At 54.7% G+C, this 25,239-nt stretch overlaps 2 protein-coding genes across 3 annotated transcripts in view; one reads left to right on the top strand and one right to left on the bottom strand.

Moving 5' to 3' along the window:
• The first annotated feature begins 1,546 nt into the window (after positions 1-1,546).
• On the top strand, positions 1,547-20,369 carry CIBAR2 (CBY1 interacting BAR domain containing 2). The gene is given in 9 exon segments (XM_039459957.2): positions 1,547-1,682; positions 3,650-3,884; positions 6,627-6,695; positions 6,778-6,880; positions 9,505-9,614; positions 12,979-13,092; positions 15,029-15,130; positions 16,548-16,717; positions 20,270-20,369. Coding segments are annotated over 9 exon segments (1,023 nt in total). The 5' UTR covers positions 1,547-1,662.
• KIAA0513 (KIAA0513 ortholog) overlaps positions 18,861-25,239 on the bottom strand; it is a 63,181-nt gene continuing 56,802 nt past the window's right edge. For both annotated transcript variants that reach the window (XM_003922815.4, XM_003922814.4), the window contains one exon: positions 18,861-24,597. In XM_003922815.4, the coding sequence (XP_003922864.3) occupies positions 24,548-24,597 (50 nt within the window). In that variant the 3' untranslated portion in view covers positions 18,861-24,547. The remainder of the gene's footprint in view (positions 24,598-25,239) is intronic.

The following is a 25,239-nucleotide window of genomic DNA, read 5'->3' as shown; positions in this document are numbered from 1 at the left end:
TGGGAGGTTGAGGGGGTTGATGGCCAGACAGAGAATGGGGACCCAGCAGGGACGGAGCTGGGTTGGTCCATACATTGTTCAGAGTCTGTGGGGAAACCCAGGCAGGGTGTCCGCAAAGAGATGACGGAGAGAGTGTGAGGAGGGGCCGGTCAGCCGACGCAGCCCAGTGAACACCTGGGGTCCGGCCGCAGAGGGAAGCCACCACCAGCCCGGGCCTGGGCTCTGGGAATTTCAATGAGTTCCGGGTCTCGTCCCCAGCCCCTGTGTCTGTCCCTTCACCCCCATGCCAGGGACTTACTTCTCCTAATTAAGTACTGTTACTATCCTATTCTGCAGGGGAGGGGACTGAAGCCCAGAGAGGTCAGGGGACTTGCCCAGGGTCACATAGCAGATTGGGCTCTGGGGTTTGGACCTGTGTTTAGCTGACCCTAAAGTCCTTGCTTTTATATATGCTTTAAAAGAAACCCCTTTCCATGAAAACCTCCAAACATACAGAGTAACAGACCGGCAGAGCGAGCCCTGTGCGAGCCAACAGCACCGCCATCCCTACGTCCTCCGCCGCCTCCCACCCGTTCCTTACTGTTTTGATTTTTGTTTCTTTTCTGAAAGTACAGTGTCTATACACTGAGATTCACAAATGTTACTATCAGTGGGATGTATTGGACTTGAGGTAGTACAATTAGACATGTGAGTTGATCTTTTCTTTCTGTGGTATTGTAACTGTCTTATTTCACTAACAGTGAACAGAGTGCACCTCTATAATAAGGAAAAAACAATGCAATTATGATAACAACATTAAAGACGTTCCGGCCAGGGGCGGTGGCTCACACCTCTCATCCCAGCACTTTGGGAGGCTGAGGTGGGTGGATCATGAGGTCAGGAGTTTGAGACCAGCCTGATTAACATGGTGAAACCCCGTCTCTACTAAACATACAAAAATTAGCTGGGTGTGGTGGTGCACGCCTGTAATCCCAGCTACTTGGGAGGCTGAGGCAGGAGAATCCCTTCAATCTGGGAAGTGGAGGCTGCAGTGAGCCAAGATCATGCCACTGCACTCCATCCTGGGCAATAGAGCAAGACTCTGTCTCAAAAAAAAAAAAAACAACAAACAACAACAAAGATGCTCCTTTGAGCCGGATCCTTGCCCCTCCCTCGGGACCCCTGAGTTTCCTCTGTGTGTGGGCAGTTCCACCTGAGCCTTCCCACAACCCATCCACCTGAACCTAGACCCCGGGAAGACCCGTGGTGGCAGCTTCCCTGCAGGGAGGAAGGAGCCCGGTGGGCGGGACCCACACACGTGGCTTGGCAAGTTGCCCCCTACCTCTCCCTGCTGCCTCCCGGGAGCCCCAACCACTGCCACGTTCCACAAGAGCCCCATCTTCAAAGGCAGAGCGCAGGCCTCTGTGGGATGCCCTCTTCTCTGCGTAGCCCCTGAGCCAGTGCAAGGCGGGGGAGGCCAGCCTCAGGGAGGCATTGCCTGGAGACCAGCTCCTCCCAGGGCCTGCTGTGGGCGGCCCCGTCGCCTGGCAACCAGGTGGCAGCGTCCCTTGAGCCCAGGCCACATAGCTGTGCCCAGCCGTGCCCGGCTCCTCCTAGGCCTGCAGGACCCCTGAGGCCCTGTCCTTATTCCCCACCACCAGGACGGCCTCAGCTCCGGTCACAATGAACATCGTCTTCTCCAGGTGAGGGGGCCGGTGCCGCCTGGCTGCCAGGGAGGTGGAGGCAGGGTTTTGAGGCCTGGGGCACCAAGAAAGATGAGGGCAGCAGAGCCCGCTGGGGGGGGGGTAGGGGGAGCTCTCCCTCCCACACCGCCTGCACCTCCTGCTCAGCGAAGACAGCGCTTGGGACCACAGAAGCTTCCAGAATCTGGCTTCCATCTGCTACTCAGCATTACCGCCTGTGGCTCTGGGGTGGCCAAATTCACCTCCTTCCCTCTCTCACTTCCACCTGGAAAACCCACTTTGCGCCTCAACCCCAGCCACGCCTCCCCTTCATGGAGGCCCTGTCCACACTGCCCAGCCCAGCCCTTCCCTGCTCTCACCACCTGCCTGCTCTGCCCCGGTCATATCCACGCCTGGTTCCTCCAAGGTTCGAAATCCAGGGAAGCTCTCAAGCACCCGATGTGTTTTTCTTATTTTTTTGAGACGAAGTCTGACTCTATAGCCCAGGCTGGAGTGCAGACGTGCAATCTGGATCTCGGCTCACTGCAAACTCCGCCTCCCGGGCTCAAGCGATTCTCCTGCCCCAGGCTCCTGAGTAGCTGGGACTACAGGCACACTACCACGCTCGGCTAGTTTTTTGTATTTTAGTAGGACGAGGTTTCGCCATGTTGCCCAGGGTGGTCTTGAACTCCTGAGCTCAGGCAATTCTCACACCTCGGCCTCGGACAGTGTTGGGATTACAGGCGTGAGCCACTGTGCCGAGCCCTGATGTGTTTTTAAAACACAGCTTCTCAGGCACACTTCCAGGGATTCTGGTGCCCACTCCTGGGAGCCCCAATATCTGACTTCTGTCCCCTGTGCTGCTGAGTCAGAAGCTCTAAGGAATCCGCCTGCAGGAACAGAGGCTATGTCTGGCTGTGTGACCTGCAGCAAGATGCTTTACCTCTCTGGGCCTCAGTTCACTCCATGTTCACGTGGTGATACCAGCAGCACCTTGCTTACAGGGCGATGCATGCGGAGTGTTTTGCGATGAGGGTGGTGAGACAGTTAGGGTCTGTTGGGACAGACAGCTGCTCCTCAGGGCATTTCTTGCATCAGGGATTTGATGAGAGGGTTGCACAGGGGCTTTGGTCAAAGGGAGAGAGGCAAGGACCGTGACATGCTGGAGATAAGGGAAAGGAGAGGGCATGAGACAGCCCAGGAGGGGGGCCGAGGCCGGGCCTCCACGGCTGTCTTAGAAGCCTGAAGGCGGCAGGTCAGTCATCGCTCACCTGCTCTGGGGAGGCGCCAGACTGGGAGCACGTAAAGGTGAGTCAGGACAGGGCACGGTGGCTCACGCCTGTCATCCCAGCACTTTGGGAGGCCGAGGTGGGCAGATCACGTGAGGTCAGGAGTTCAAGACCAGCCTGGCCAACATGGCGAAACCCTGTCTCTATTAGGCAGGCATGATGGCGGGCGCCTGTAATCGCAGCTACTCGGGAGGCTGAGGTAGGAGAATCACTTGAATCTGGGAGGCAGAGGTTGCAGTGATCTGAGATCACACCACTGCACTCCTGCCCGGGCGACAGAACAAGACTCTGTCTCAAAAATTTATATATATATATATAAAAGAATTTTGACAGCTTATGGGGAAAGACAGCACAGGGAGATTTCAGAGGGCAGAGGCCTTTGTGGCCAGGGACTGTGGCACAGAGTGACACTTCTAGGAAGACAGAAGCCCTTTTAGCATCACAGGGAGGAAAATGGCCGGGTTTGGAGCCAAGCGCGCATTTGTATCCCTGCGCACCGCTGACTGGCCCAGGCACATCCCGCTCCTCAGCCTCGATGGCCCTGACACTGCCACCTTGAGCAATAGCCTGTGACATGTATGTGCCACACCGGAGGCCGGCTGGCGGCAGCTCCTGTTTTCATAATCATTGTCTGCTCCCGGCATGACTGGGGCCCTGCCTCACTGCCCGGAACGGCCACTCAGGTCCCCGCGTCCGCAGGGACAGCCAGGTGAGGGTGATGGAGAATGCCGTGGCCAGTGCCGAGAAGTCCTTCGGGCAGCTGTGCTCGCTGCTGGCTGCCTACACGCGCAAGACCGCCCGGCTGCGGGACAAGGCGGACCAGCTGGTCAAACAGCTCATCGACTTCGCCAACTCCGAGAATCCTGAGCTGCGCGCCACCATGAGGGACTTCACCGAGGACCTAGCCAAGGTGCAGGATTACCGGCAGGCCCAGGTAAGCATGGCCGGCCCGGGGCAGGGATGCTGAGGGGCACCCAGGCTCCAATGCCAAGGTCAGGCCTGAGGGTAGCAGGAGCCCTGCTGTGGCCACAGCCAACGGGTGAGTCTCCAAAGACACTCACCGAGGGTGGACAGTTACACACTGCCCAGGGTCACACCTCTGCCTGCAGGAGTCACAGCCTAGGAGGCCTTGCTGAGTGAGATGAAGGGTCAATCACGCAAGGAAACCCAGGAAGTCAGCGCTGGGGCTCCACCAGCCCCTGAAGGAGATGCATCCAGGGCCTGTGAGGGCCTCCAGAAGGGACACAAAGGGGAGTGAGGGGCAAAGGGGCGGCAGGGTGTTTAGGAAATAATTAAAAATAGAAACTCCTGCCAGCCCAGAGACCTCCTCCATCAATTGCAGAAAAGAATGGAAAAGGGCTGGGTGCAGCGGCTCAGACCTATAATCCCAGCACTCTGGGAGACCCAGGCAGGCAGATTGCCTAAGCCCCGGAGTTCAAGACCAGCCTGGGCAACACAGCAAGATCCCATGCCTACAAAAGCATTAAAAAGTTAGCTGGGTATGGTAGCTTGCACCTGTGGTCCGAGCTACTCAGGAGGCTGAGATAGGAGGATCATTTGGGCCTGGGAGGTCAAGGCTGGAGCCATGATGGTGCCACTGCATTCCAGCCTGGGAGACAGTACAAGACTCTGTCTCATACCAAAAAACAGAGAATGGAAGAGCTTTACAATTGAGTACGCTTTAAACCAGAGAGCAACGCGTGTCATGGGCAATCCACGGAAGAGATTGGGCAGACAGAAACGGCACTCTCCTCTCCAGACAGGCAGACACAGCCCTCGGCGTCCATGTTCTCCAGACAAATGACAGCGCACCCCAGGAAGAGGCCTTGGCAGCCCCATTTCTCACCAGGAAGTCTCACCTGGTAACGGTGGTGGCCACCTATGCTAGCTAATTATCTCTGTTTGTTTTATTTAAAAAATTTTTTTAAAGAGACTGGGCTGGGTGAGGTGGCTCACGCCTGTAATCCCAGCACTTTGGGAGGCCAAGGCAGGTGGATGACAAGGTCAGGAGATCGAGACCATCCTGGCTAACACAGTGAAACCCCATCTCTACTAAAAAATACTAAAATCAGCCGGGTGTGGTGGCACGTGCCTGTAGTCCCAGCTACTTGGGAGGCTGAGGCAGGAGAATCACTTGAACCTGGGAGGTGGAGGTTGCAGTGAGCTGAGATCATGGCACTGCATTCTAGCCTGGTGACAGAGTGAGACTCCAAATCAAAAAAAAAAGAGACACGGGGTTTCGCCATGTTGTCCAAGCTGTTCTTCAACTCCTAGGCTCAAGCCGTCCTTCCACCTCGGCCTCCCAAAATGCTGGAATTACAGGCATGAGCCACCATGCCTGGCCTACCTAATTACCTTTAACCAAAGGAAAAACAAAACTTCTCGCTGGGCGCGGTGGCTCAAGCCTGTAATCCCAGCACTTTGGGAGGCCGAGGCGGGTGGATCACGAGGTCAAGAGATCGAGACCATCCTGATCAACATGGTGAAACCCCGTCTCTACTAAAAATACAAAAAATCAGCTGGGCATGGTGGCACGTGCCTGTAATCCCAGCTACTCAGGAGGCTGAGGCAGGAGAATTGCCTGAACCCAGGAGGCGGAGGTTGTGGTGAGCCGAGATCGCGCCATTGCACTCCAGCCTGGGTAACAAGAGTGAAACTCCATCTCAAAAAAAAAAAAAAAAACTTCTCATGGATCTGTGACAAATAGGTGGCAGAGCTTGGTGCCAGGCGCCTACGCTAAACTCCCACGGAGACCGGAGGAGGACCAGAGCACCAGGAGGCGGGCGCTATCTTCCTTGAAGTTTATGCGTTCACAGACATGGCTCCTGGCCCTCATAAAGCCACTTTCGACTGCAAGACTGGCAAGAAGCTGCTTTAGTTTTTTCGGGATTTTTTTGTTTTTGTTTTTGTTTTCCTCTTTTTCTTTGAGATGGAGTCTCACTCTGTCACCCAGGCTGGAATGATGTGACACTATCTCTGCTCACTGCAGCCTCCACCTCCCGGGTTCAAGCAATCCTCCTGCCTCAGCCTCCTGAATAGCTGGGACCACAGGCACGCACCACCATGCCCGGCTAATTTTTTGTATTTTTAATAGAGACCGGGTTTCATGTTGGCCAGGCTGGTCTTCAACTCCCGACCTTAGGTGATCTGCCCGCCTTGGCCTCCCAGAGTGCCTCACCCGGCCCTGCTGTGACTCTCAACAAAAATCTTGTCCCCAAAGCGAGGCTCAGTTTTTTTCATCTGCAAAGTGGGGTTGTCATTGCCACCCTGTGTGGCAGTTGGGAGGACCAGGCTGTCATGTAGCGGGACTGAGCACACACTGGGGACCCATCCTGCCTCCCCGGTGACGACACTTCCTGAGTTCTGGGCCAGGCACCATCTCCCTACTGTCCTGAAACCCTAGTGGGTGCACCCATGGCCTCGTTGGACAGGTGAAGAAACGAGGCTTCAAGAGATTGAATGTGTTGCCGGAGACCTCGGGAGGCAGAGCCGGGCCCTGAGCCCAGGCCAGTGTCTCCAACACGCTGGGAAAGGGAGGGCATCTCAAGCTCCCCATCCCCCGCACGGCTCTGGACATGAGGCTCCTGGGTGTGGGCTGTGCCTTCTATGCCCAGGCGGGAGGCAGGCAGCACCCTGCACTCTTTGCTCAGATCCCCTGGTGTCCCCGCCCCCCCAGGTCGAGAGGCTGGAGGCCAAGGTGGTCAACCCCCTGAAGCTCTACGGGGCGCGGATCAAGTGGATGCGGGTGAGCCAGGGACCCTCGGATGGGCAGCATCCCCATCTTGCCCTGTGAGTTCCCGGGAAACAGCCCTCCTCTTTTTCTGCAGGCTGAGATCAAGAAATTCAAACACGTCCGAAATCATGAGATCAAACAACTGAAAAAGCTCGAGAAACTGAGGCAGAAGTCACCCTCAGATCAGCAAATGATCATATCCTTCCCTGGAAGTGGGGCCCAAGGCTTCCGGGGCAGGGTGTCCACTCACACGGGATGTCCTCTGGGGTTTTCTGGGCAGGGGTTGTGAGGTGGCAGACCATCCCAACGGGGCTGTTTGGGCTTAACTGGGTTCCTTAACAGCAGGTTTTTCAGTCCCAGGTGAGTGTGACATGTCTGTCTGGGGCATCTAGAATCAGGACTTCAGGTGGGCTTTCCCTGGCAGAAGCAGGTGTGGGCAGGGCCCTGCGCTCAGGATGGGAAAGCCAAAGGTACCGGTGAAAAGGGCCGCTGGGGGTCTGGAGGCCTGGGCTCTGTCCCGTTGTTGACGCCATCCCACAAGCCACTCCCCCACGGGCTCAGTTTCACCGCCAGTTACTTGTTTAATGCTCACATCAGGTGGGTAATGCTACCCTCATCCCTATTGTCTACAGGAGGAAATCAGGCTCACAGGGACACAGTTACAGGAGCTCATGGGGCACAGCAGGTGGAAGGGAGCCCACATGCTGTCACACTGTCCTGCCCCGTGGGAAACACACAGGGGCCAGGAGGTAGTGTGAGAGCTGGAGGAGGGCTAGTCACCTCTGCTGTTTGTGTAACTGTGACCTCATCCAAAGAGTGCCCCCTCCCTGCTTTTGTTTGAGATGGAGTCCTACTCTGTCACCAGGCTGGAATGCAATGGCACAAACTCATCTCACTGCAACCTCCACCTCCCGGGTTTAAGCGATTCTCCTGCTCCAGTCTCCCTAGTAGCTGGGATACAGGCACACCCCACCATGCCCAGCTAATTTTTATATTTTTAATAGGGATGGGGTTTCGGGTTTCACCATGTTGTCCAAGATGGTCTGGATCTCTTGACCTTGTGACCCGCCCTCCCCAGCCTCCCAAAGTGCTGGGATTACAGGCGTGAGCCACTGAACCTGGCCATGCCCCCACTGCCCATTTTTTTTGAGAGACAGAGTCTTGCTGTGTCGCCCAGGATGGAGTGAAGTGGCATAGTCTCGGCCCACTGCAACCTCTGCCTCCTGGTTCAAAGGATTCTCCTACCTCAGCCTCCCTAGTAGCTGGGATTACAAGTGCCCACCACCATAACTGGCTAATTTTTTGTATTTTTATCAGAAACAGCATTTCACCATGTTGGCCAGGCTGGTCTCGAACTCCTGACCTCAGACAATCCGCCCACCTCAGTCTCCCAAAGGGCTGGAATGACAGGCTTAAGCCACCACGCCCAACCACAGAGAATGCCCCTCAATGGAGCGAAGTCAGCGTCCCTCACCTGGGCACATTTCACTATCTGGTGATGTTTCTGGTTCGCGACCGGGGAGCTCTGCTGGTACATGTTAGCTTCTTCCCGCAGTGGGGACAAATGACCGCAGACTCACCGTTCAGGAGGCTGGAGGTCCGTTGTGGGCCCTCCGGGCTAAATCACGGCGTGGAAAGGGCTGGTTCCTTCTGGAAGTTCCAGGGAGAGTCTGTGCCCTCACATTTTCCAGCTTCCAGAGGCCACACACGTCCCTTGGCCGTGGCCGGCAGCCTGCACCTTCCCTCTGTAGTCGCGTCTCTCCTCTGACTCTCCTGCCCGCCTCCCTCTTCCACGTGTAAGGACCCCTGTGATTGCACTGGCTGTAACAGATAATCCAGGATCATCTCCCACAGCAAGGACGGCTGATTGGCAACCTTCATTCACCTGCTACCCCAGCTCCCCTTTGCCTTGAAAGGGGCTGTATCGACAGGTGCCAGGGATTAGGATGTAGACGGCTTTGGAGGGCCATTATCCCACCTACCACCTGGCACCCAGTGGGGCGAGGCCGGAGATGCTGCCCTACCTCCCACAGGGCCCCGAACGTGGGGAGTGCTGACCTACACCAGTGTGGGTCACAGCCCCGCCTGAGCGCCACGGCTTCCATCCTGGCTCCTGTCTGGGTCACCCACCGTCTTTGTGACCATTTGACAACAGCTTTCCCTTCTTTCCCGGGGGCTTCCTAGATGCCAGCCCCCAGCTCTGTTTCCTTCTTGGGCGTTACACAAACATGAAGGTGGCATTTAAGTCCCCATTTTAAAGAGGACACTGAAGCTGAGAAAGGTGACTTGCCGAAGGTCACACAGGCAGTTACGTGGCAAATTTTGAACACAGCTCTGAGGTGCTCTATTCCAAAAGCCAGACTGTTCACATCTGGGCTTGGCATGGAGTAGCCACCTATGGATATTGATCAAAGGAACAAAAGAGTGAATTACCTAAACATGTTCCTCATGCAAGAATGAATGATGAGTGAACGTGGAGCCCCTGTCCCAAGGGCTCAGCGGTGCCACTGTTTAATTTTTCCAAAAGCCCTCCAAGCAAGTCTTATCACTGTCCTCTGTTTACAAGAAAGGAAACTGAGGCTCAGAAAGGTTAAGTGACTTGCCTGAGGTCACACAGCTAGCAGGCAGGTGCGTCTTTCTCTGGTGACTGCTCCTTCAGCCATGGTCCTACTCGGCCATTCCTTTGATGACCAAATTGGCAAGAGACGTCCCATGAGGCAGGAGATCGGGACTGAGAGAGGGTTTAGAGACAGAGTGATTCAGAAAGATGGCTATGGGCCAGAAGTGCCCCCATGACACTTTCTACCTCTGTGTCCCTGGGGCCAGGCGGAGACCAGCGTGCAGAGGGCTGCCGTGGACTCCAGCTGCACCGCCCTCCAGCTGGAGGAGACGGTGGACGCCTTCCAGAGGCAGAAGCTGAAGGACCTGCAGGTGAGGGCCACTGGCCGGTGTGGGAGGCACGCTGGGCTGCCTCGTGTGAGTGTGCATGCATGTGTGTACATGTGTCTGTGTGCATGCATTGGTGTGTATGTGTGGGTCTCTGTGTGTGTGTGAGCATTGGAAGGGGTGTGTGAGCATTGGAAGGGGTGTATGAGCATTTGAAGGGGTGTGTGAGCTTGTGCCCACACAGGCTTCTGTCACAGTTAATCCTGGCCACAGGGCATCAGAGGCTGTTGCTCAGGGCAGCGGTCCCAGCACAGGAAGCCCCTGGGTGGCCCTAGGTCCAGCTCCTAAGCAGGAAGAGTTTGCCTCTTCTCAACACACACTCCCTACTTCCTCTCCACACAGGTTTGCCCTAAACTTTTCTTCTCCTCAAAGCTCCAAACACCATTCCCTGAACAAGCCACGCTGAGGCCCAGCAGGTGGGCGTGGATGCCTTCCTCCTTCCAAGATCCCACCCCAGCGCCAGAGTCCTGGGCCCAGAGCCCCAGCCCTTACAGGAGGAGCTCAGAGAGTTGGGGTCTTTCAGGACTAACCGATTGCAGAGATTCCTTCTCCAGCTCTTGAGCCCTCCCTAGTCCATTTTCCAAAGGTGCACACAGCCTGGCTTTTTTTTTTTTTTTTGAGACGGAGTCTCACTCGGTTGCCCAGGCTGGAGTGCAATGGTGCGATCTCCACTCATTGCAACCTCTGCCTCCCAGATTCAAGAGATTCTCCTGCCTCAGCCTCCAGAGTAGATGGCATTACAGGCGTTCGCCACCAGGCCCGGCTAATTTTTGTATTTCTAGTAGAAACAGGGGTCTCACCATATTGGCCAGCTGGTCTCAAACTCCTGACCTCAAACGATCCGCCCACCTTGGTCTTCCAAAGTGCTGGGATTACAGACATGAGCCACCGCACCTGCCCCAGGGAACTCTGAAAAGGCAGGTCCAATTTGTCATCACGGGGCTGAGCTCCCTCTGGTGGCTCCCCGCTCCCCTTGTTCTAAGGATTGGAGCCAAAATCCCTTCAAGGCTTCTGAAGCCCCAGCCCTGTGGCCTCAGCCTGCCCACCACACTCAGGCTCCTGTGCGCAGAGCCGGTTCCTGCCCAAGGCCTTTGCAGGGCTGTGCCTGGCTCTGCAGCGAGTCAGTGCCTCCTCCTCTTTCAGCTTCAACCTCATTCTTCAGGGAAAGTCACAAGACCCCAGACTGGCCTGGTGAAGGGCTCTCGAAGGGCGTGTGAACTGGGAGTTCCCTCGTCCCCCTTGTTTATACACTCTGCTCTGCTCCCACCAGGCTGCTGTCCCAGGTGGAATAGTTACTTGTGTATTCACTTCACGCATTACTTTACCAAATGTGGAACACACGCCTACTGTGTGCCAGGTACTGTGCCTGATGCTGGGACACCGTGCCCACCAGAGCAAGGTCCCTGAGCTCATGGAGTGGGCCTGTTGGGGCGGGAGGAGATGGATGGATGGATCACGTGGTCCGTGATGTGCTGTGCGCCATTTATCACATTCATCACTTCGTGGGGAGGAGAAGCCTGTGAGGTGACTGCGTAACACATTGCATGTCATTGCCAAAGGACAGGCCCCCTGCTGGGCCCCAGTCACCAGGCTCCAGGCCCTGGCACCTAGTGGGTATTCAGTAAATACTAGTGGAATGAATGAATGAGTGAATGCCTACATGAATGAATGCACAGGCAATGAGGTATTGGTAATCAGTGTTCAGGCCACCTGCATGGGAAGGGGGACCTCAAACAGCCAGCAGACATCGTTCAGCACCTGATGTGTTTGGGGCTGGGTGGACGGCACCGGGGGTGTGGACCACACAGTTCTCGGCCTCCAGGTCAGGGGCCAACAGAAGCTGGAAGTTTAAAAGTGGGCACGCTTTCAAGCTCTGGGATTAAATCTGTAAGAGATGTGAATCCAAACCATCCCTCAAAAGCCCTTCAAAAGAGGTAAAAACAAAAACATGAGCTAATGATTACCACCTGTCTTAGTGCATTCAGCCCATGCCTACAGAACACTTGAAGCTGGGTGATTTGTAAACCATAGAAGTAAATTTCTCACCCTGTTGGAGGCTGGGGAGTCCCAGATCAGGGATCCGGCAGACTCAGCGTCCGGGGAGGGCCTGTTCCCCACGGCTGGTGGCTTCTATGCATCCTCATGCGGCGGGAGGGGTAGAAAAGCTCCCTAAAGTTTTTACAAGGGCACTCATCTCATTCCTGAAAATGAAGCCCTCCCGCCAATCACTTGAGATCAATAGTTTGAGACCAGCCTAGCCAATATGGTGAAACCCTGTCTCTACAAAAAAAAAAAAAAATTAGCCAGGCATGCTGGCTCATGCACTTTGGGAGGCAGAGGTGGGCGGATCACTTGAGGTGAGGAGTTCAAGACCAGCCTGGCCAACATGGTGAAACCCCATCTCCACTAAAAATACAAAAATTAGCTGGGCGTGGTGGTACATACCTGTAATCCCAGCTATTGAGGAGGCTGAGGCAGGAGAATCACTTGAACCTGGGAGGCGGAGGTTGCAGTGAGCAGAGATCATGCCACTACACTCCAGCCTGAGTGACAGGTGGATCCTGTGGTCAGGAGATGAGACCCTCCTGGCTAACACAGTGAAACCCCGTCTCTATAAAAGTTAACTGGGCATGATGGCAGGCACCTATAGTCCCAGCTACTCGGGAGGCTGAGGCAGGAGAATCGCTTGAACCTGGGAGACAGAAGTTGTAGTGAGCTAAGATGGTGCCACTGCACTCCAGCCTGGGCGACAGAATGAGACTCTGTCTCAAAAAAAAAAAAAAAAAAAAAAAAAAAGCGCCTGCTGTGAAAAGATCTCCAGGACTGATTGTAAGTAGAGGGGAAAAGCTAGATAAACACTAGCTTATCTCAGGGAGCGAGGGAGGAAGACATAACTCTGAGCACTACCTCAGGAGGTTGTGAGGGGAGTGAAAGAAGGGAACAGATTGAAGGATGAAGAGCCAGTGTCCTCAGACTGTTTTGGCACAGTCTGTCCGTCTGTACGTATTTACTTACCTGGGTACTTACTTAGTAGAGACAGGGTTTTGCCATGTTGCCCCGGCTGGTCTTGAACTCCTGGGCTCAAGCCACCCTCTTGCCTTGGCCTCCCAAAGTACTGAGGTGACAGGCATGAGCCACTGCGCCCGGCCAATAGTTTTGGTTTGGGAACCATGCAAATGTGTTTTCCATCAACGTGTCAACAAAAAAATGACATGTCGAAATTCTCCACCTAGGGCCTGTCCGCACCTGGACAGCTCCTCACCCCCACCCCATCTGCCTGCGTCCCAGGTTACCTTGGGCTCTCTTTCCCACTGCCCTGCTTACATTCTTTGGGCTTCTCTCCCCACAGACACTTTTTTCTGATTTTGTAACTATTGAGATGGTTTTCCACGCCAAAGCGGTGGAGGTGTATTCCAGCGCCTTCCGGACCCTGGAGAAGTATGACCTGGAGAGGGACCTGCAGGTGGGTCACAGACACCCTATTTCCTACTTGGTGGAGTGGGGCAAGGTGTCATTTTGCTTCTGTCTTGATAGAAGCAGTTTTTGTTGGTAACGTTTTACAACTTTTCTAAGACTCATTCTGATAAAGCATTGTCAATATCTGCCCCAGGTGTCAAACGGAGGATAATTTTTCCTAATGCTATTTGGGATATCAACATATTCATCATATGATGTTTAAACATGAATGGATTGGATGGGCGTGGTGGCTCACGCCTGTAATCTCAGCAGTTTGGGAGGTCAAGGCAAACAGATCACAAGGTCAGGAGTTTGAGGCCAGCCTGGTCAACATGGTGAAATACAAAATTTAGCTGGGCGTGGTGGTGAGCACCTGTAATCCCAGCTACTCAGGAGGCTGAGGCAGGAGAATCGCTTGACTGCACGAGGCAGAGGTTGCAGTGAGATTATGTCAGTGCACTCCAGCTTGAGTGACAGAGCGAGACTGTCTCAAAACAAAACAAAACAAAACAAAAAACGAATGGACTGACAACGAAAAACATTTCCTGGGTGGCGCTTGCTATAGTTTTGAAGTAGAAAGAAGTGCTTTTTATCCCCATCTGATCTGATTAAAATACAGAATGAGCTGTTTGCATTATCGGTAACGCCCTTCCACAGCCTAGTATTGTAAATTAACAGTCACTGATCATGACTCCCTCCTGTGGCTGATGGGGCTCACCTGGGCAGCTCTCAGGTCGGCCTTCCTCTGGTTGCTGTTGGTCAGAGGCTGGGGCTGTCTTTTCTCAGCTTTCTTTGCTTATGTCTGGTAGAAGGTGGCTGTCATCTGAGCACGGGACAGGCCATGTGATTTGCAGGACCCAGTGCAAAATGAAAACGTGGTGCCCTTCCTTCCAAAATTACTAAGATCTTCAGGACAGCAGTGTCAGAGCGCTAAGCCACGCACAGGGGCCTTCCAGGCATGGAGCCCTGGGCAAGTGCATGAGGCGCACCCCACAAAGCCTGACCTCCCTGGTCTTCCTCCCAGGCTGCAGCCAGAGCACCTGCCCACGGCCTTTTCATGGGGCCTGGGCTTCCTCACAGCAGCTGCTTCCAAGAGGGAGTGTCTGGGGACACAGGTGGAAACTCGATCGCCTTTTATGACCCAACCTCAGCAGTAACACGGTGTGGCTTTGTATGCCGTTTGCTGGAAGTGGATCTCTGAGGCTGCCTGTATTCGAGGGGAGAGGAATTTGATTCCACCTCCTGATGGGGGGAGCATCAGATCATCTGAGTTTCCAATAAGCCTTAAAACCTCCACACAAGGCTGAGTGCAGGTCAGAGGGGCTCTCTCACATTCACTCACTTTACAATATTATTTTCTCTTTTTTTCTTGTTTTGTTTTTTGAGTCGGAGTCTTGCTCTGTCACCAGGCTGAAGTACAGTGGCACGATCTCAGCTCACTGCAACCTCCGCCTCCCGGGTTCAAGCGATTCCCCTGCCTCAGCCTCCCAAGTAGCTGGGACTACAGGTGTGTGCCACCACACCCAGCTAATTTTTTGTATTTTAGTGGAGACGGGGTTTTACCATGTTGGGCAGAATGGTCTCAATCTCCTGACCTCGTGATCTGCCCACCTCGGCCTCCAAAAGTGCTGGGCTTACAGGCGTGAGCCACCGCGCCTGGCCTACAATATTCTTTTTAGGGGCTAGGGCGATCTCGAATCCAGGTGTTCTCTTGTTTGACTATGGAAATGTGACCTGGCCCGTGGGCTTCTCCCGTTTATAAAAGGGGGTGATAACCCACCGACAGGGCCCCTGTAGATTATGTGGAATAAGAAACAGGAAGCTCCTGGAGAGGACCGTGGTGTTGCAAGGGCGTCAGCTGTCGCAGGCCTTCTCATCCCACTACCCCGCTCCAAATCATGTTTTCCCATCGGATCCAACCCACCCTGGTCTCTCCCCGGCAGGATTTTAGAGCCAAGGTGCAGGGAGTTTCTGGGCGTCGTGACACTTGGCCGCTCGCCAGCACCACCCCCTCTCCATCTGCCCCTCATTCTCTCGCCAGCCAGGTGAGCACGTGGGAGGCTGAGGCGACACCTAAAATGACGTGCACAGCCTGGGAGACCCCGTGGCAGGAGTCCCAGGGATTAGAGAGGGCAGCTGAGAACCCAAGTCTGAAATGAGAGGCTGAGGAGGCGAGGGTGGCGGGAGTGTCGGGTGGTGGGAGGGTGGAGGGCTGCCCCAGGGTCTGACCAGGGCTTTGTCTTGAAATGGAATGAGGCCGCGTGCGGTGACTCGTGCCTGTAATCCTAGCACTTTAGGATGGATCACTTGAGGCAGGTGGATCACTTGAGGTCAGGATTTCAAGACCAGCCTCGCCAACATGGTGAAACCCCGTCTTGACTAAAAATAACGCAAAAATTAGCCAGGCATGGTGGCGTGTGCCTGTAATTCCAGCTACTTGGGAGGCTGAGGCAGGAGAATCGCTTGATCCCAGGAGGCAGAGGTTGCAGTGAGCCAAGATTGCACCGTGGCACACCGGCCTGGGCAACAGAGTGACTTGGTCTCAAAAAAAAAAAAAAAAAATGTAGAACCAGTAAAGCCACGTCACCCAGCATGGTGGGCCAGTCCCCGCCGTGGCTGCCGCGAGTCCTGACCACTCCCTGGAGGCACTCTGAGGTATTGCCACTTGAGAAACAGGCCCCCAGACAGGTCTACCTACACCTGCGTCCCAGCCTGTGTGCCCGTGGGTTCCAGAAACCAGGGTTTCTCAGAGGTTAGAGAATTGATTAGGTGCATACATTACACGTTTCCTTACAGCCCAGGAAGGTCCACCGTCAGGTGCATTTCTATTTCTGCGGGACCTTTGCAGGTCCATCTGACAAGGGTAAATAAAGGCCCTGAATAGCTGGATGCCAATCATGGCAGGTTTAGTCTCCGTGAGGAGGGGTGAGGGGCGGCCAGCCCACCACGTGTGGCAGGGTGGGCGTCTCATGCTCCCAGAACAATTCTCTCAAAAGATGGTAGGGGAGGTGCAATCCCCAGCCATTTAATCCCAGACTGCCCGGAGGCTTTTTTTCATATTTTCCTGTTCTTCTTTCTTTGTCTTTGTTGGATTGGGTTAATTCGAAGACCTTGTCTTCGAGCTCTGTGTTTCCTTCTTCTACCTGTTCAATCCGATTGCTGAGACTTCCCAGAGCACTGTGCACTTCTGTAGGTGTGTCGGATGTTTCCTGAAGTTTTGATTGTTTTTTCTTTATGCTCTCTGCTTCTTGATCCGAGCCCACTGCTCCTGGCGGTGTGACCATGGGAAAGTCTCCTAGCCTGTCTGTGCCTTAGAGTCCTCGCCTGCAGAGCGGCTCAGAACAGGAACCTCTGTGCAGGGCTGTGCTGAGTACCCAAGGACAGATCTACACCATGCTCCAGACATGTTGCTGCCATTATTATTATTGATGTCACTGTCGTTTTATTATTATTATTGTTTAGAGTGCCCAGGGCACCATAGGGAGCCCAAGGAAAGAAGAGGAAGAGAGTGAAGACGACTCCATGGAGGAGGCCCCTGTGGAGGACCTCAGGGCACTGGGGCAGGAACCCCATCAATAGGAAGAGAACTACCCACAACAGTCAGAAGAACTGAGTGGGCCTTGGATCCTCAGGTGGGCTCTGCTGTGTGTCCTCAGGCAAGCCACCTGTCCTCCGAGCCTCAGTTTCCTCATCTGTACTGCAGGACCAGTATCGCTCACCTCAGAGGTTGCTTTGGGGAACTGCCGTGCCTGGCACATAGTAGGTGTTGAATAAATGCTCGTGACCCTCAGCCTGACCCCAGTCTCTCATCCTGCCTTTTGTCCGGGGGCTCGGGTGTACTGGCGCCTGTGTTCACATCACCAACAGTGGATTCCTTTCCTGGGCTGCCTTGACAAAGTGCCAGCGCCCAGCAGCTCAGAGCCGGAAAGCACCTTGTTTCTGTAGAGATGATGGAAGCCAGAGTTCCAGATGAGGTTGAATCTTCTATGAGGACATGAAACAGCACAGAAGCTTCTTTCTACCAACTATCTAGGTAGGATCACAAGCCTTCCACCCCGGGGGGCCTGTTCCAGCTGCAGAGTCCTCTTGAGGGCATCCCCGCTGTCCAGGGCTCGTCCCTGGCTAGCACCCTGCCTTCTGAAGACCTCAGCTGGGAATGGTCTGCCGGTGGCCTCTCTTGCTGGCCTGGTGGGTAACTGCTGAGCTCTAGAGCCACATAGCCCTGGTGCCACATCCCCATGTGGAGTGCCCTGGTTATTCTCATCAGCAAAGTGGGGGACACACATTTTCCTCACAAGATCAAGGTAGGGTTGGCGTCTTCATCCCAGCGATTTTTTTTTGAGACAGAGTCTTGCTCTGTCACCCAGGCTGGAATGAAGTGGTGCAATCTGGGCTCACCGTGACCTCTGTCTTCCAGGTTCAAGTGACTCTCATCATGGTCCATACATGAAGAAGTTGAGGCTCAAGGAATTATCCAGCTAAGGGCATACAGTCAGCTGGCTGAAGGTGGAGCCGGATCCGGGCCCTTCCTGGTCCTGCCTCGAGTTGCCCGAGCTCTTTGGGGTCTCTGGAGTTTCTCCCCTCCCTGGAGTTTGCCTCCGAGTCTAGCCCCTCACCTGTGGGAGTAACCCCCCAGCACCAGAGGAAAAGCCCAGAAGCAACACCCCAGGGCTGTGCACCCACCAGCCATGCCCGCCCTCCCTGTGTGGTTGAGGGGGCAGAGGGAGATCTGGGGACATGGAGGCCACCCCATTCTTCCTCTGCCTGGGTGGCAGGGAGTGTCCTCAGTCCACGCAGGCAGCTAGGGGAGGGGGACCCTGCATCTCACCCCTGAGGTCTGGGGTATGCCCGTGTCCTGCTCCTTCCCAGGGCTCATTGCCCATCTGTTTAGGCCAGAGTATCAGAACATGGGTGTGGACTTCTTACAATCAGAGAAAAGGAACCCCCTCCCAGTCCCAATTTTTGAAATACTTTTGTGGAGTGGAGTTGGAAAGAATGGTGCAGGTGCCCTGCTTGCGTTGGGTAGGAGGCTGTGGTCAGGACAACTGATGGCCCCCAAATGCCCCAATGTAAGAGGTAAGGTGGCTTTGGCTCCAAGGAGCAGGGTCACCCGTCCAGGTGAAGGGGTTCAAGGCGCCCGTGTAGTCTGGGCTGAGACATGGTCCAGAGAGGGGGGGGTCCCTCATTCACGAATACTGACCCCCAGTGGCCAGGCAGACTGACATGGTCAACGTGGCTGCTGAATTTGCAGAGGGAGGCTCCTTCTTCTAGTGTCTCCCACACACTCGCCCATCTGGCAAGACCTGGCTGCTCAGCCTACATAGGAAAAATGTCTATTTGGTTTTAGAACAAAAAAAAAAAAAAAAAAAAAAAAAGATTTTCACTGGGTGCAGTAGTTCATGCCTGTAATCCCAGCACTTTGGGAGACTGAGGCAGGCAGATCACCTGAGGTCAGGTGTTCAAGATCAGCCTGGCTAACATGAAGGAACCCTGTCTCTACTAAAAATACAAAATTAGCCAGGCATGGTGCTGCATGCCTGTAATCCCAGCTACTCAGAAGGCTGAGGCAGAACAATTGCTTGAACCCAGGAGACGGAGTTTGCAGTGAGCCAAGATTGCACTCCAGCCTAGGCAACAAGAGTGAAACTCCATCTCAGAAAAAAAAAAAAAAAGAGAAAAAGAAAAAATGGTTTTCTTCTGAAAGGCTATAGATGTTACTGAGAAGATTACAAATTCTGTAAGAAGTCCTCATGGATATGTTAATAATAAACAGAGTTTTTTTTTTTTTTTTTTTTTTTTTTTAGTTTATTTCAGTTTCCACCTTCTGATCAGTTAAGGTGCGATATATATACATATTTTTTTCCTCACAGCAAACACCTTTGATTTTAGCGCTGTTTTGAGATCTTCACCCTTGAAACTTTCTCAACCTTAAAACAGTTTGTAGAACATCACCGAGTGGGACACAAAATTGCAGAAATGGAACAGATAAGATACTGGTGTCACTGCACTCCACTTGGGGGCTACCAACAAGGCCATGTCTGGACGTGAACACGCCAAGTCTAGGAAAGAGAAAGCAGAGGGTGTGCACGTGGGAGACGCCACGGATAGTCCTGACAGGGGCTGCCGGGTCCAGGAAGGCGGCAGGTCAACCATGTTGTGATGCATTTACATGTGTTAAGGGATCCATGTGTGTTGAGTTTCTTGCATTTTCTAGTGTTCAAATGCTTGCCTTATCTTTCTCCAAGTGTCCACCCAGCAGACCCTAAGCAACAGCCCCAGGCTTGCCAGAGACCGCATGAGCTCCTCCCCACAGCTGAACCCATGTGGAGCTGTCTCTGTCTCTCACCGGGAGATCTGGAGTCCACCCCTTAGGGCTGCACCTCCCTGTGGGCATGCCTTCCTCCTCCACCTCTATTTCATGGAGAAACCATCTAGGATCAAGGAGGGAGCGGGTGCAGCCCCCCCAGTTCTAGTCAATGCACAGGGGATTTACCGACAGGCTTCCTCCTTCCAGTTAAAGTGCAAGGTCCCTTAGAGCGCAGCTCAAGGGAGCTCCAGGCTACAGTGGGCTCAGGTTCTGACTGTTTTGTCAGGCCCCAGAGTCTGCAGATAATGTAGGGAGCTAGGTTCTTCCCAAATTGCACACTGTCCTGCAGGAGGGGTGTAGAAGGGAACTTGGGATGAACAAAACCAGCCCATCCTTGCTCCCAGTGGACATGGTGAGTTTTTCCCTTTCCAACAGTAACTAAGAAGCCCTATGCCCACCCTCAGCTCCTGTGGAGCGCTGTCCCACCGAAACCCTTTGGCCACGTGCGTCCCCAGGTGCAGCCAAGGCAGGGCTGCGCTCCCCCGGGCGCTCACTCATTGCACTCTGCAGGCTAAACCCAATCCCTTGCCAGCACCAGGAGGCGGGGCTCAGCACCCATTCTTGTGAACCTGTTGATCACGATTGATTCCATCCCTTTCCTGGAGAGGATGTAACACCCAGGCCCAAGGACGCATGGGGGACCGAGGTGCACAAGGCAGGCCCCCTGAGAGCCTGTGTGGAGGGTGGCTTTGGTGGCCAGTGCTGGCTTCAAGAGAACAGTCTGGAGGTGGGTCTTCCACTGGGTGTTGCCGGCATCAACACATTCCTGTTTCTGGCCTGCGGGGGGTCCTGGGGTGTGTGGCCTGTGTGGCTCCAGGAAGCCCTGCTCTGTCTTCAGCCTTAGCCTGTGCGAGCCAAGCGAGGTGCAGCTGGCATTCGACTCCCCTTTCCTGCGGGACATAGCTGGGAACTTCTGAAGCGAAACCTATCTCCCAAGAATCATCGACGTGAATACGTGATTTATAGGACAAGGGAATGAAACTGCCTCGTCCTAAGAAAAATGGTTCAGCAGAAGTGAATGGCTCACAGGGACTGGAAACAGGACAGGGAGAAGAGTGCGAATGATCCTCGAGAGAGAGCCTGGCAGCTTTGCCTTGTGGCTGCGGAAACTGGAGACAGACCAGCCTCAGAACGCCTGCCCGCCAGGTCTGGAGGGGCCCTCCCTCTCCTCTGAGGCTGGGGCTGGGCCGCTGCCACCCCGTGAGCATCCCTTCCTCTGTGACAAGGGACCCTCTAATTTTTAAAGTCCTCTTTCTCAAGCTCCACCCTGTTCTTGAAAACACTACTGGGCGTCCTGGCTGTGTTGTGGTCTGGTTTTAGGTAATTCAGTAACAAAGCTGATCTAATCACACAGGCCTACCTGGATCCTTCCTAATTAAAAAGCCAACAGAGGCTGACATCCTGGCTCACGCCTGTAATCCCAGCACTTTAGGAGACCAAGGTGGGCAGATGATCTGAGGTCGGGAGTACGAGACCAGCCTGACCAACATGGAGAAACCCCGTCTCTACTAAAAAATACAAAATTAGCCAGGTGTGGTGGCACATGCCTGTAATGCCAGCTACTCAGGAGGCTGTGGCAGAACTGCTTGAACCCGGGAGGCAGAGGAGCCAAGATTGTATCACTGGAGTGAAACTCCATCTCAGAAAAAAAAAAAAAAAAAAAAAAAGCCAACACATAGTGGGATCCAGGAAGGTCAGGCCTGTAGCTTACAGCCCTGGTTCCGGCTAAGGAACTCCAGTTAGACTGATACCTCTCACAAACTCTTTATGGTGCGAACCTGCATTCCTCACGTCAGGGGTCTGGAATACCCACGCAGAGCAGCCCAAGAAAAAACGAATCTCCCAGCTCCAACTTTCTTTCCTCATAACGGAACTCCACGGTGTGACTGGGCTTGGAGGAGAGAAAGACAGGCCTGTTTGGTTTTAACTCAGAGGAGGAAAGAGGAGAAGGGTCAGCGGTGTCTGTGATTCCCGCGCTGGGCCTCAGTGCTGGTTCTAAACCCCACATGTGTTCCTTGCATTAACCTGAACATTAGGATTTTGATTTGGGTACAGGCTCAGAAACCAGACTCTCCCTCTAGCCCGTTTTTGGAAATTTCAGAGCTCTTTGGCCCAATTTGCTTTTGGCAATAGGAAAACCATAGCGTCGACCCAGTTCACTTACAGATAACTGATGACATCAGAATTCAGTTCTCTGGCCCTTGGTCAGACGCGCGTGTGCACCGTACACACACACAGCAGATGCAATTTATGAACATGGTCCCTCTTAAACATCTATTAATGTTGCTAAAACTGTAACAAAGGCTAAAAACATACAGTGCTGCATCTCAACACATCCTGTTTTCAACGCAGGGAGCTTTGCACTTGAGCAAGTGGTTTGCATTTTGGTTCACTAGGATTCGCACAGCCCTCGAAGTTGGGGGGCAGAGCGCCTGCAATGCCCCTGTGCCGCCCGCTGGGACTGGCAACCACTCCCTAGGAATCACCTGACACTTCCTGAGTTTACAGAGGGGCCGTCAGAGCTCCTACACCCAGGTGGCCCTGGGTGTGCCACCTCCCCACGCAGGGACCTTTGAGCCACGTGGCTGGGTCTGCCTGCTCCACACCAGAGGCCAGCTCATGCCTGCTCTGTTCAGACCCTGGGCGAAGAGAGGAAACCTTGATGGCAGGCAGTCAGCCCTGTCCCAGGCACACTGGGCCTCCTCCAGGAGACCTCGGCCAGACCCACAGCCGGCAGGAGGCTGGAGGCTGCCTCCCGAGCCACTGCTTGCTCTGCTCACAGCATGGGAGGCTGTCTCTTAGGTGGCGTCCTGTGTGGACGGAGTACAGAGGTGACCCTTCCCTGTCAGGCTTCTTCCAACTCTTGAGGAGCTAGATCTATAAGAACAGGCAGTGAAGGGGAAAGACAAAACAAAATCCTTTCCTCTCCCCGAAATGGCTATTTCAAGAGGTCTATGTAGACAAAAAAGTGTCAAGATCATTTTTGAAGTGAAAGTGCTTGGAAAAAAGCCCGAAGAAGTCAGCGTCGCGTTCCTTGCAGAGGCTGTGCACGTGCTCCAGCACCCCTAGGAGAGTCTCAGAATCAAAGTTTACCCAGAAACCAAACAAATCAAAACTTCCATACAAAAATCCTATCCACACAGGGCCAAGTCTTAATGCATTTCAGCTAACGTGAATCACACAAGACCAAGAACGCTGACGACGAGACGGCTGAAGGGAGCTCCCGATGGTCAGCCCTGAGTGTGGCCTGAGTTTCACCGGGGCAGGGAGGAGGGCGCAGTGCCCTGGAACCACAGCTGGACACTGCGGGAGGCGCGTATTATCTGCAATTGGCATCAGAGCAACGGGCATCCACACACCCCTCTCTCTGATGTTTCTCTTAATCGATTTGGTGGAGACGTGGTCGTCAGGGCCCAACCATGGGGGAGGGGCAGCCCAGCCTGCACAAGCCCCCGTCCCTGCCCAGCTCACGGCGGGTGCACTGCAGCATGGCCACGCTCTGGCCAGCAGCATCACCAGGCTGAAATCCCTCACATGCCATGCAGTCAGGGGCCTGAGCCCCAGCTCCCCAGTTCTGGAGGCTGGCAGCATGGGGCCCAAATGCATCAGATGACACCATGTTTCAGGTAATGCCCCAGACACACGTTCTGTGATGCAGCCAGTCTGAGCTCGTCTCTGGAACATTCTGGGGAGCATTCCCCAGAGGAAAACCTTCCAAGCAGTGGCCAGGTGACTCTCAGGCGCTTCTGTGGTGCTGACAGACAAGACGGGACTTATGTGACCCAGTGTCAGAGGAGGTAGCCAGGAAGGACGGGAGGGGAGGGTGGCAGGTGGAGGGAGAGCCCCATGGGCCTATTTCACAGTCTGTGACCGCAGTGGTGATGGGCAAGAGGCAGGGAACCCCAGGTGGGCTGGCAGCGTCCACGCATGGGGAAACAGGAGGCTCCGGAGCCAGGCTGCACTTGCTGGGAGTCAGGCCTCGGGCCCACGGGCTGGCCTGAAGCATGTGTGGTACAGACCCACAGAAGAGAAGGGCCGTGGTTCCCGGGCAGTGGGTGAAGGGCGCGTCTGCAGAGGCTGGAGGAAGGAGCTGCAAAGGTCTGGTGGGGAAGGAAAAGCGCCTTCCGGAGCCCCTGGGGGCAGGGACACAATGCTCAGCGCTTGGAGGCGGAGTTCGTGACACTGGCTTGCCCTGCGTGTTGCCCAGAACTGCCTCTCTCCAGCAGCTGTCAACCCCGACTCAGACTTTCCTGCCTCGTCTGGAATAAAGAGCCGCACTGTCTGCCTTTAGAAAGGGGCGTTGGCTAGTGGCTACTAAAGAAACTTCTTTCCTGTACTGCTTGTGTGGGACACACGGCACAACACTGCTTCATGACCGAAGAGCCTTCTCTGCTTCAGAAGGGAGCTGTCGGCCAGGCGGGCACATTTCAGATGGTTTGCGTGGTCTGCTGCAGACACCTCAGCACTGCTGTGACTCTGACAGACACATAGATCCCAGGCCATCTGCCGGGCACACACATGTCCCTCTGGTGGTGCCAGGTCTTGCTCTAGCCAGCCAAGAGCATCCTCTACACCGCGCCTGCCCTCTCCCTAAAACAGGTGTTTCCTCCTCAAGGTCAGAGAGGGCCGGACAGGGAGCCCCGTTGCAGGAACATGGCCCAGGGCCACCCACTGTGAGCGGCAGCGCCAGTCCTCTGCCACTGGAGGGCTGCAGCCCCTCTTCGAGGCTATCCTGCCTGTGTCTCTCGCCTGCCCCCACCCTCGCCAGCCCTTGGCCCTCAATGGCCCATGGCGTCCTTCCCCTCCTCCCTCTTGGTCTCTTCTCACCAGCCTGGCACTCAGAGTACAGCTGGTCACCTTGGCTTTAGCCGTGTGACCCAAGAGACACTTTGGCACATGGATGGGGGGCACAGACACAGGCAGAGGAGAGGAGGGAGGAACAGCGGATTCTTCTAACCGCTAGTTCTAGGGCAGCGGGAGCGGCTCTGGGTGCTGCTGGCTTCATGCAGGTCATCGGGTGGGGTGGCAGCCAGGCGCCAGGCCCGGGAGAACAGCACGTGGCCTCAGTCCTCCTGCAGAGTGCAACCTCTGGGGCCTACTCAGTGGCCATTTGCTCAATGTGGTCACTAAGCAGCTTGTATTGCTCTGGAAGAGAAAACGATGTGATTTCTCAGATGAAGGATGGTGACAGGGACAGGTATGTTCTGCTCTTGTCACTCAGGCAGGGACAAATCAGGGCCTCCCTGGGAGCAGGGCTGGGACTTCCAAGCCACACTGCGATCCACAGGCCACACTGCTTGTGTGCTTCTGCACACACAGCCTGCTGACTAGCATGCCACCTGTGGGGCACAGCAGCTGCCTGGAAGGAGCCCTCAGAACTGGGAATGTACTTTCTTAGGAAAATGGTGTCATGGGGTGCAGCCCCTGCAGCCTGTGAAAGGCACAGGATGATCAGTCTCGCCAGCCTGGGGACCAGGGGAGGTGACAGCATCCTCCTTGCCCTTTGCTAGTGAGGTGAGGCCGCTGGCAACATTTTCAGATGGTCCAGTAGTCACTGGCACGGTCACGCCTCCTGTGGCCACTCCACCACAGATCCCTTGAATTACATGGAGAAGGGGATTCCCTAAGGACTACGTGTCAGTCCGTATCCATGCCTGAGCGTGAGGCCTTTTCCACCAAGAGGAAGCAGTGCTTGCGGCAGACGGGGCGGCACACAGGACCGGCCCCGCACAGGAGGGCACCAGCGTCGCAGCAGCTCCCGGCTGTCATGGAGGCCAGAGAGTCCAG

This window comes from Saimiri boliviensis, chromosome 1 (genome assembly GCF_048565385.1).
Source record: "Saimiri boliviensis isolate mSaiBol1 chromosome 1, mSaiBol1.pri, whole genome shotgun sequence".
Taxonomy (NCBI): Eukaryota; Metazoa; Chordata; class Mammalia; order Primates; family Cebidae; genus Saimiri; species Saimiri boliviensis.
The sequence above is the reverse complement of the archived record's forward strand: the minus strand, read 5'-3'. Positions and strand labels throughout refer to the sequence as shown.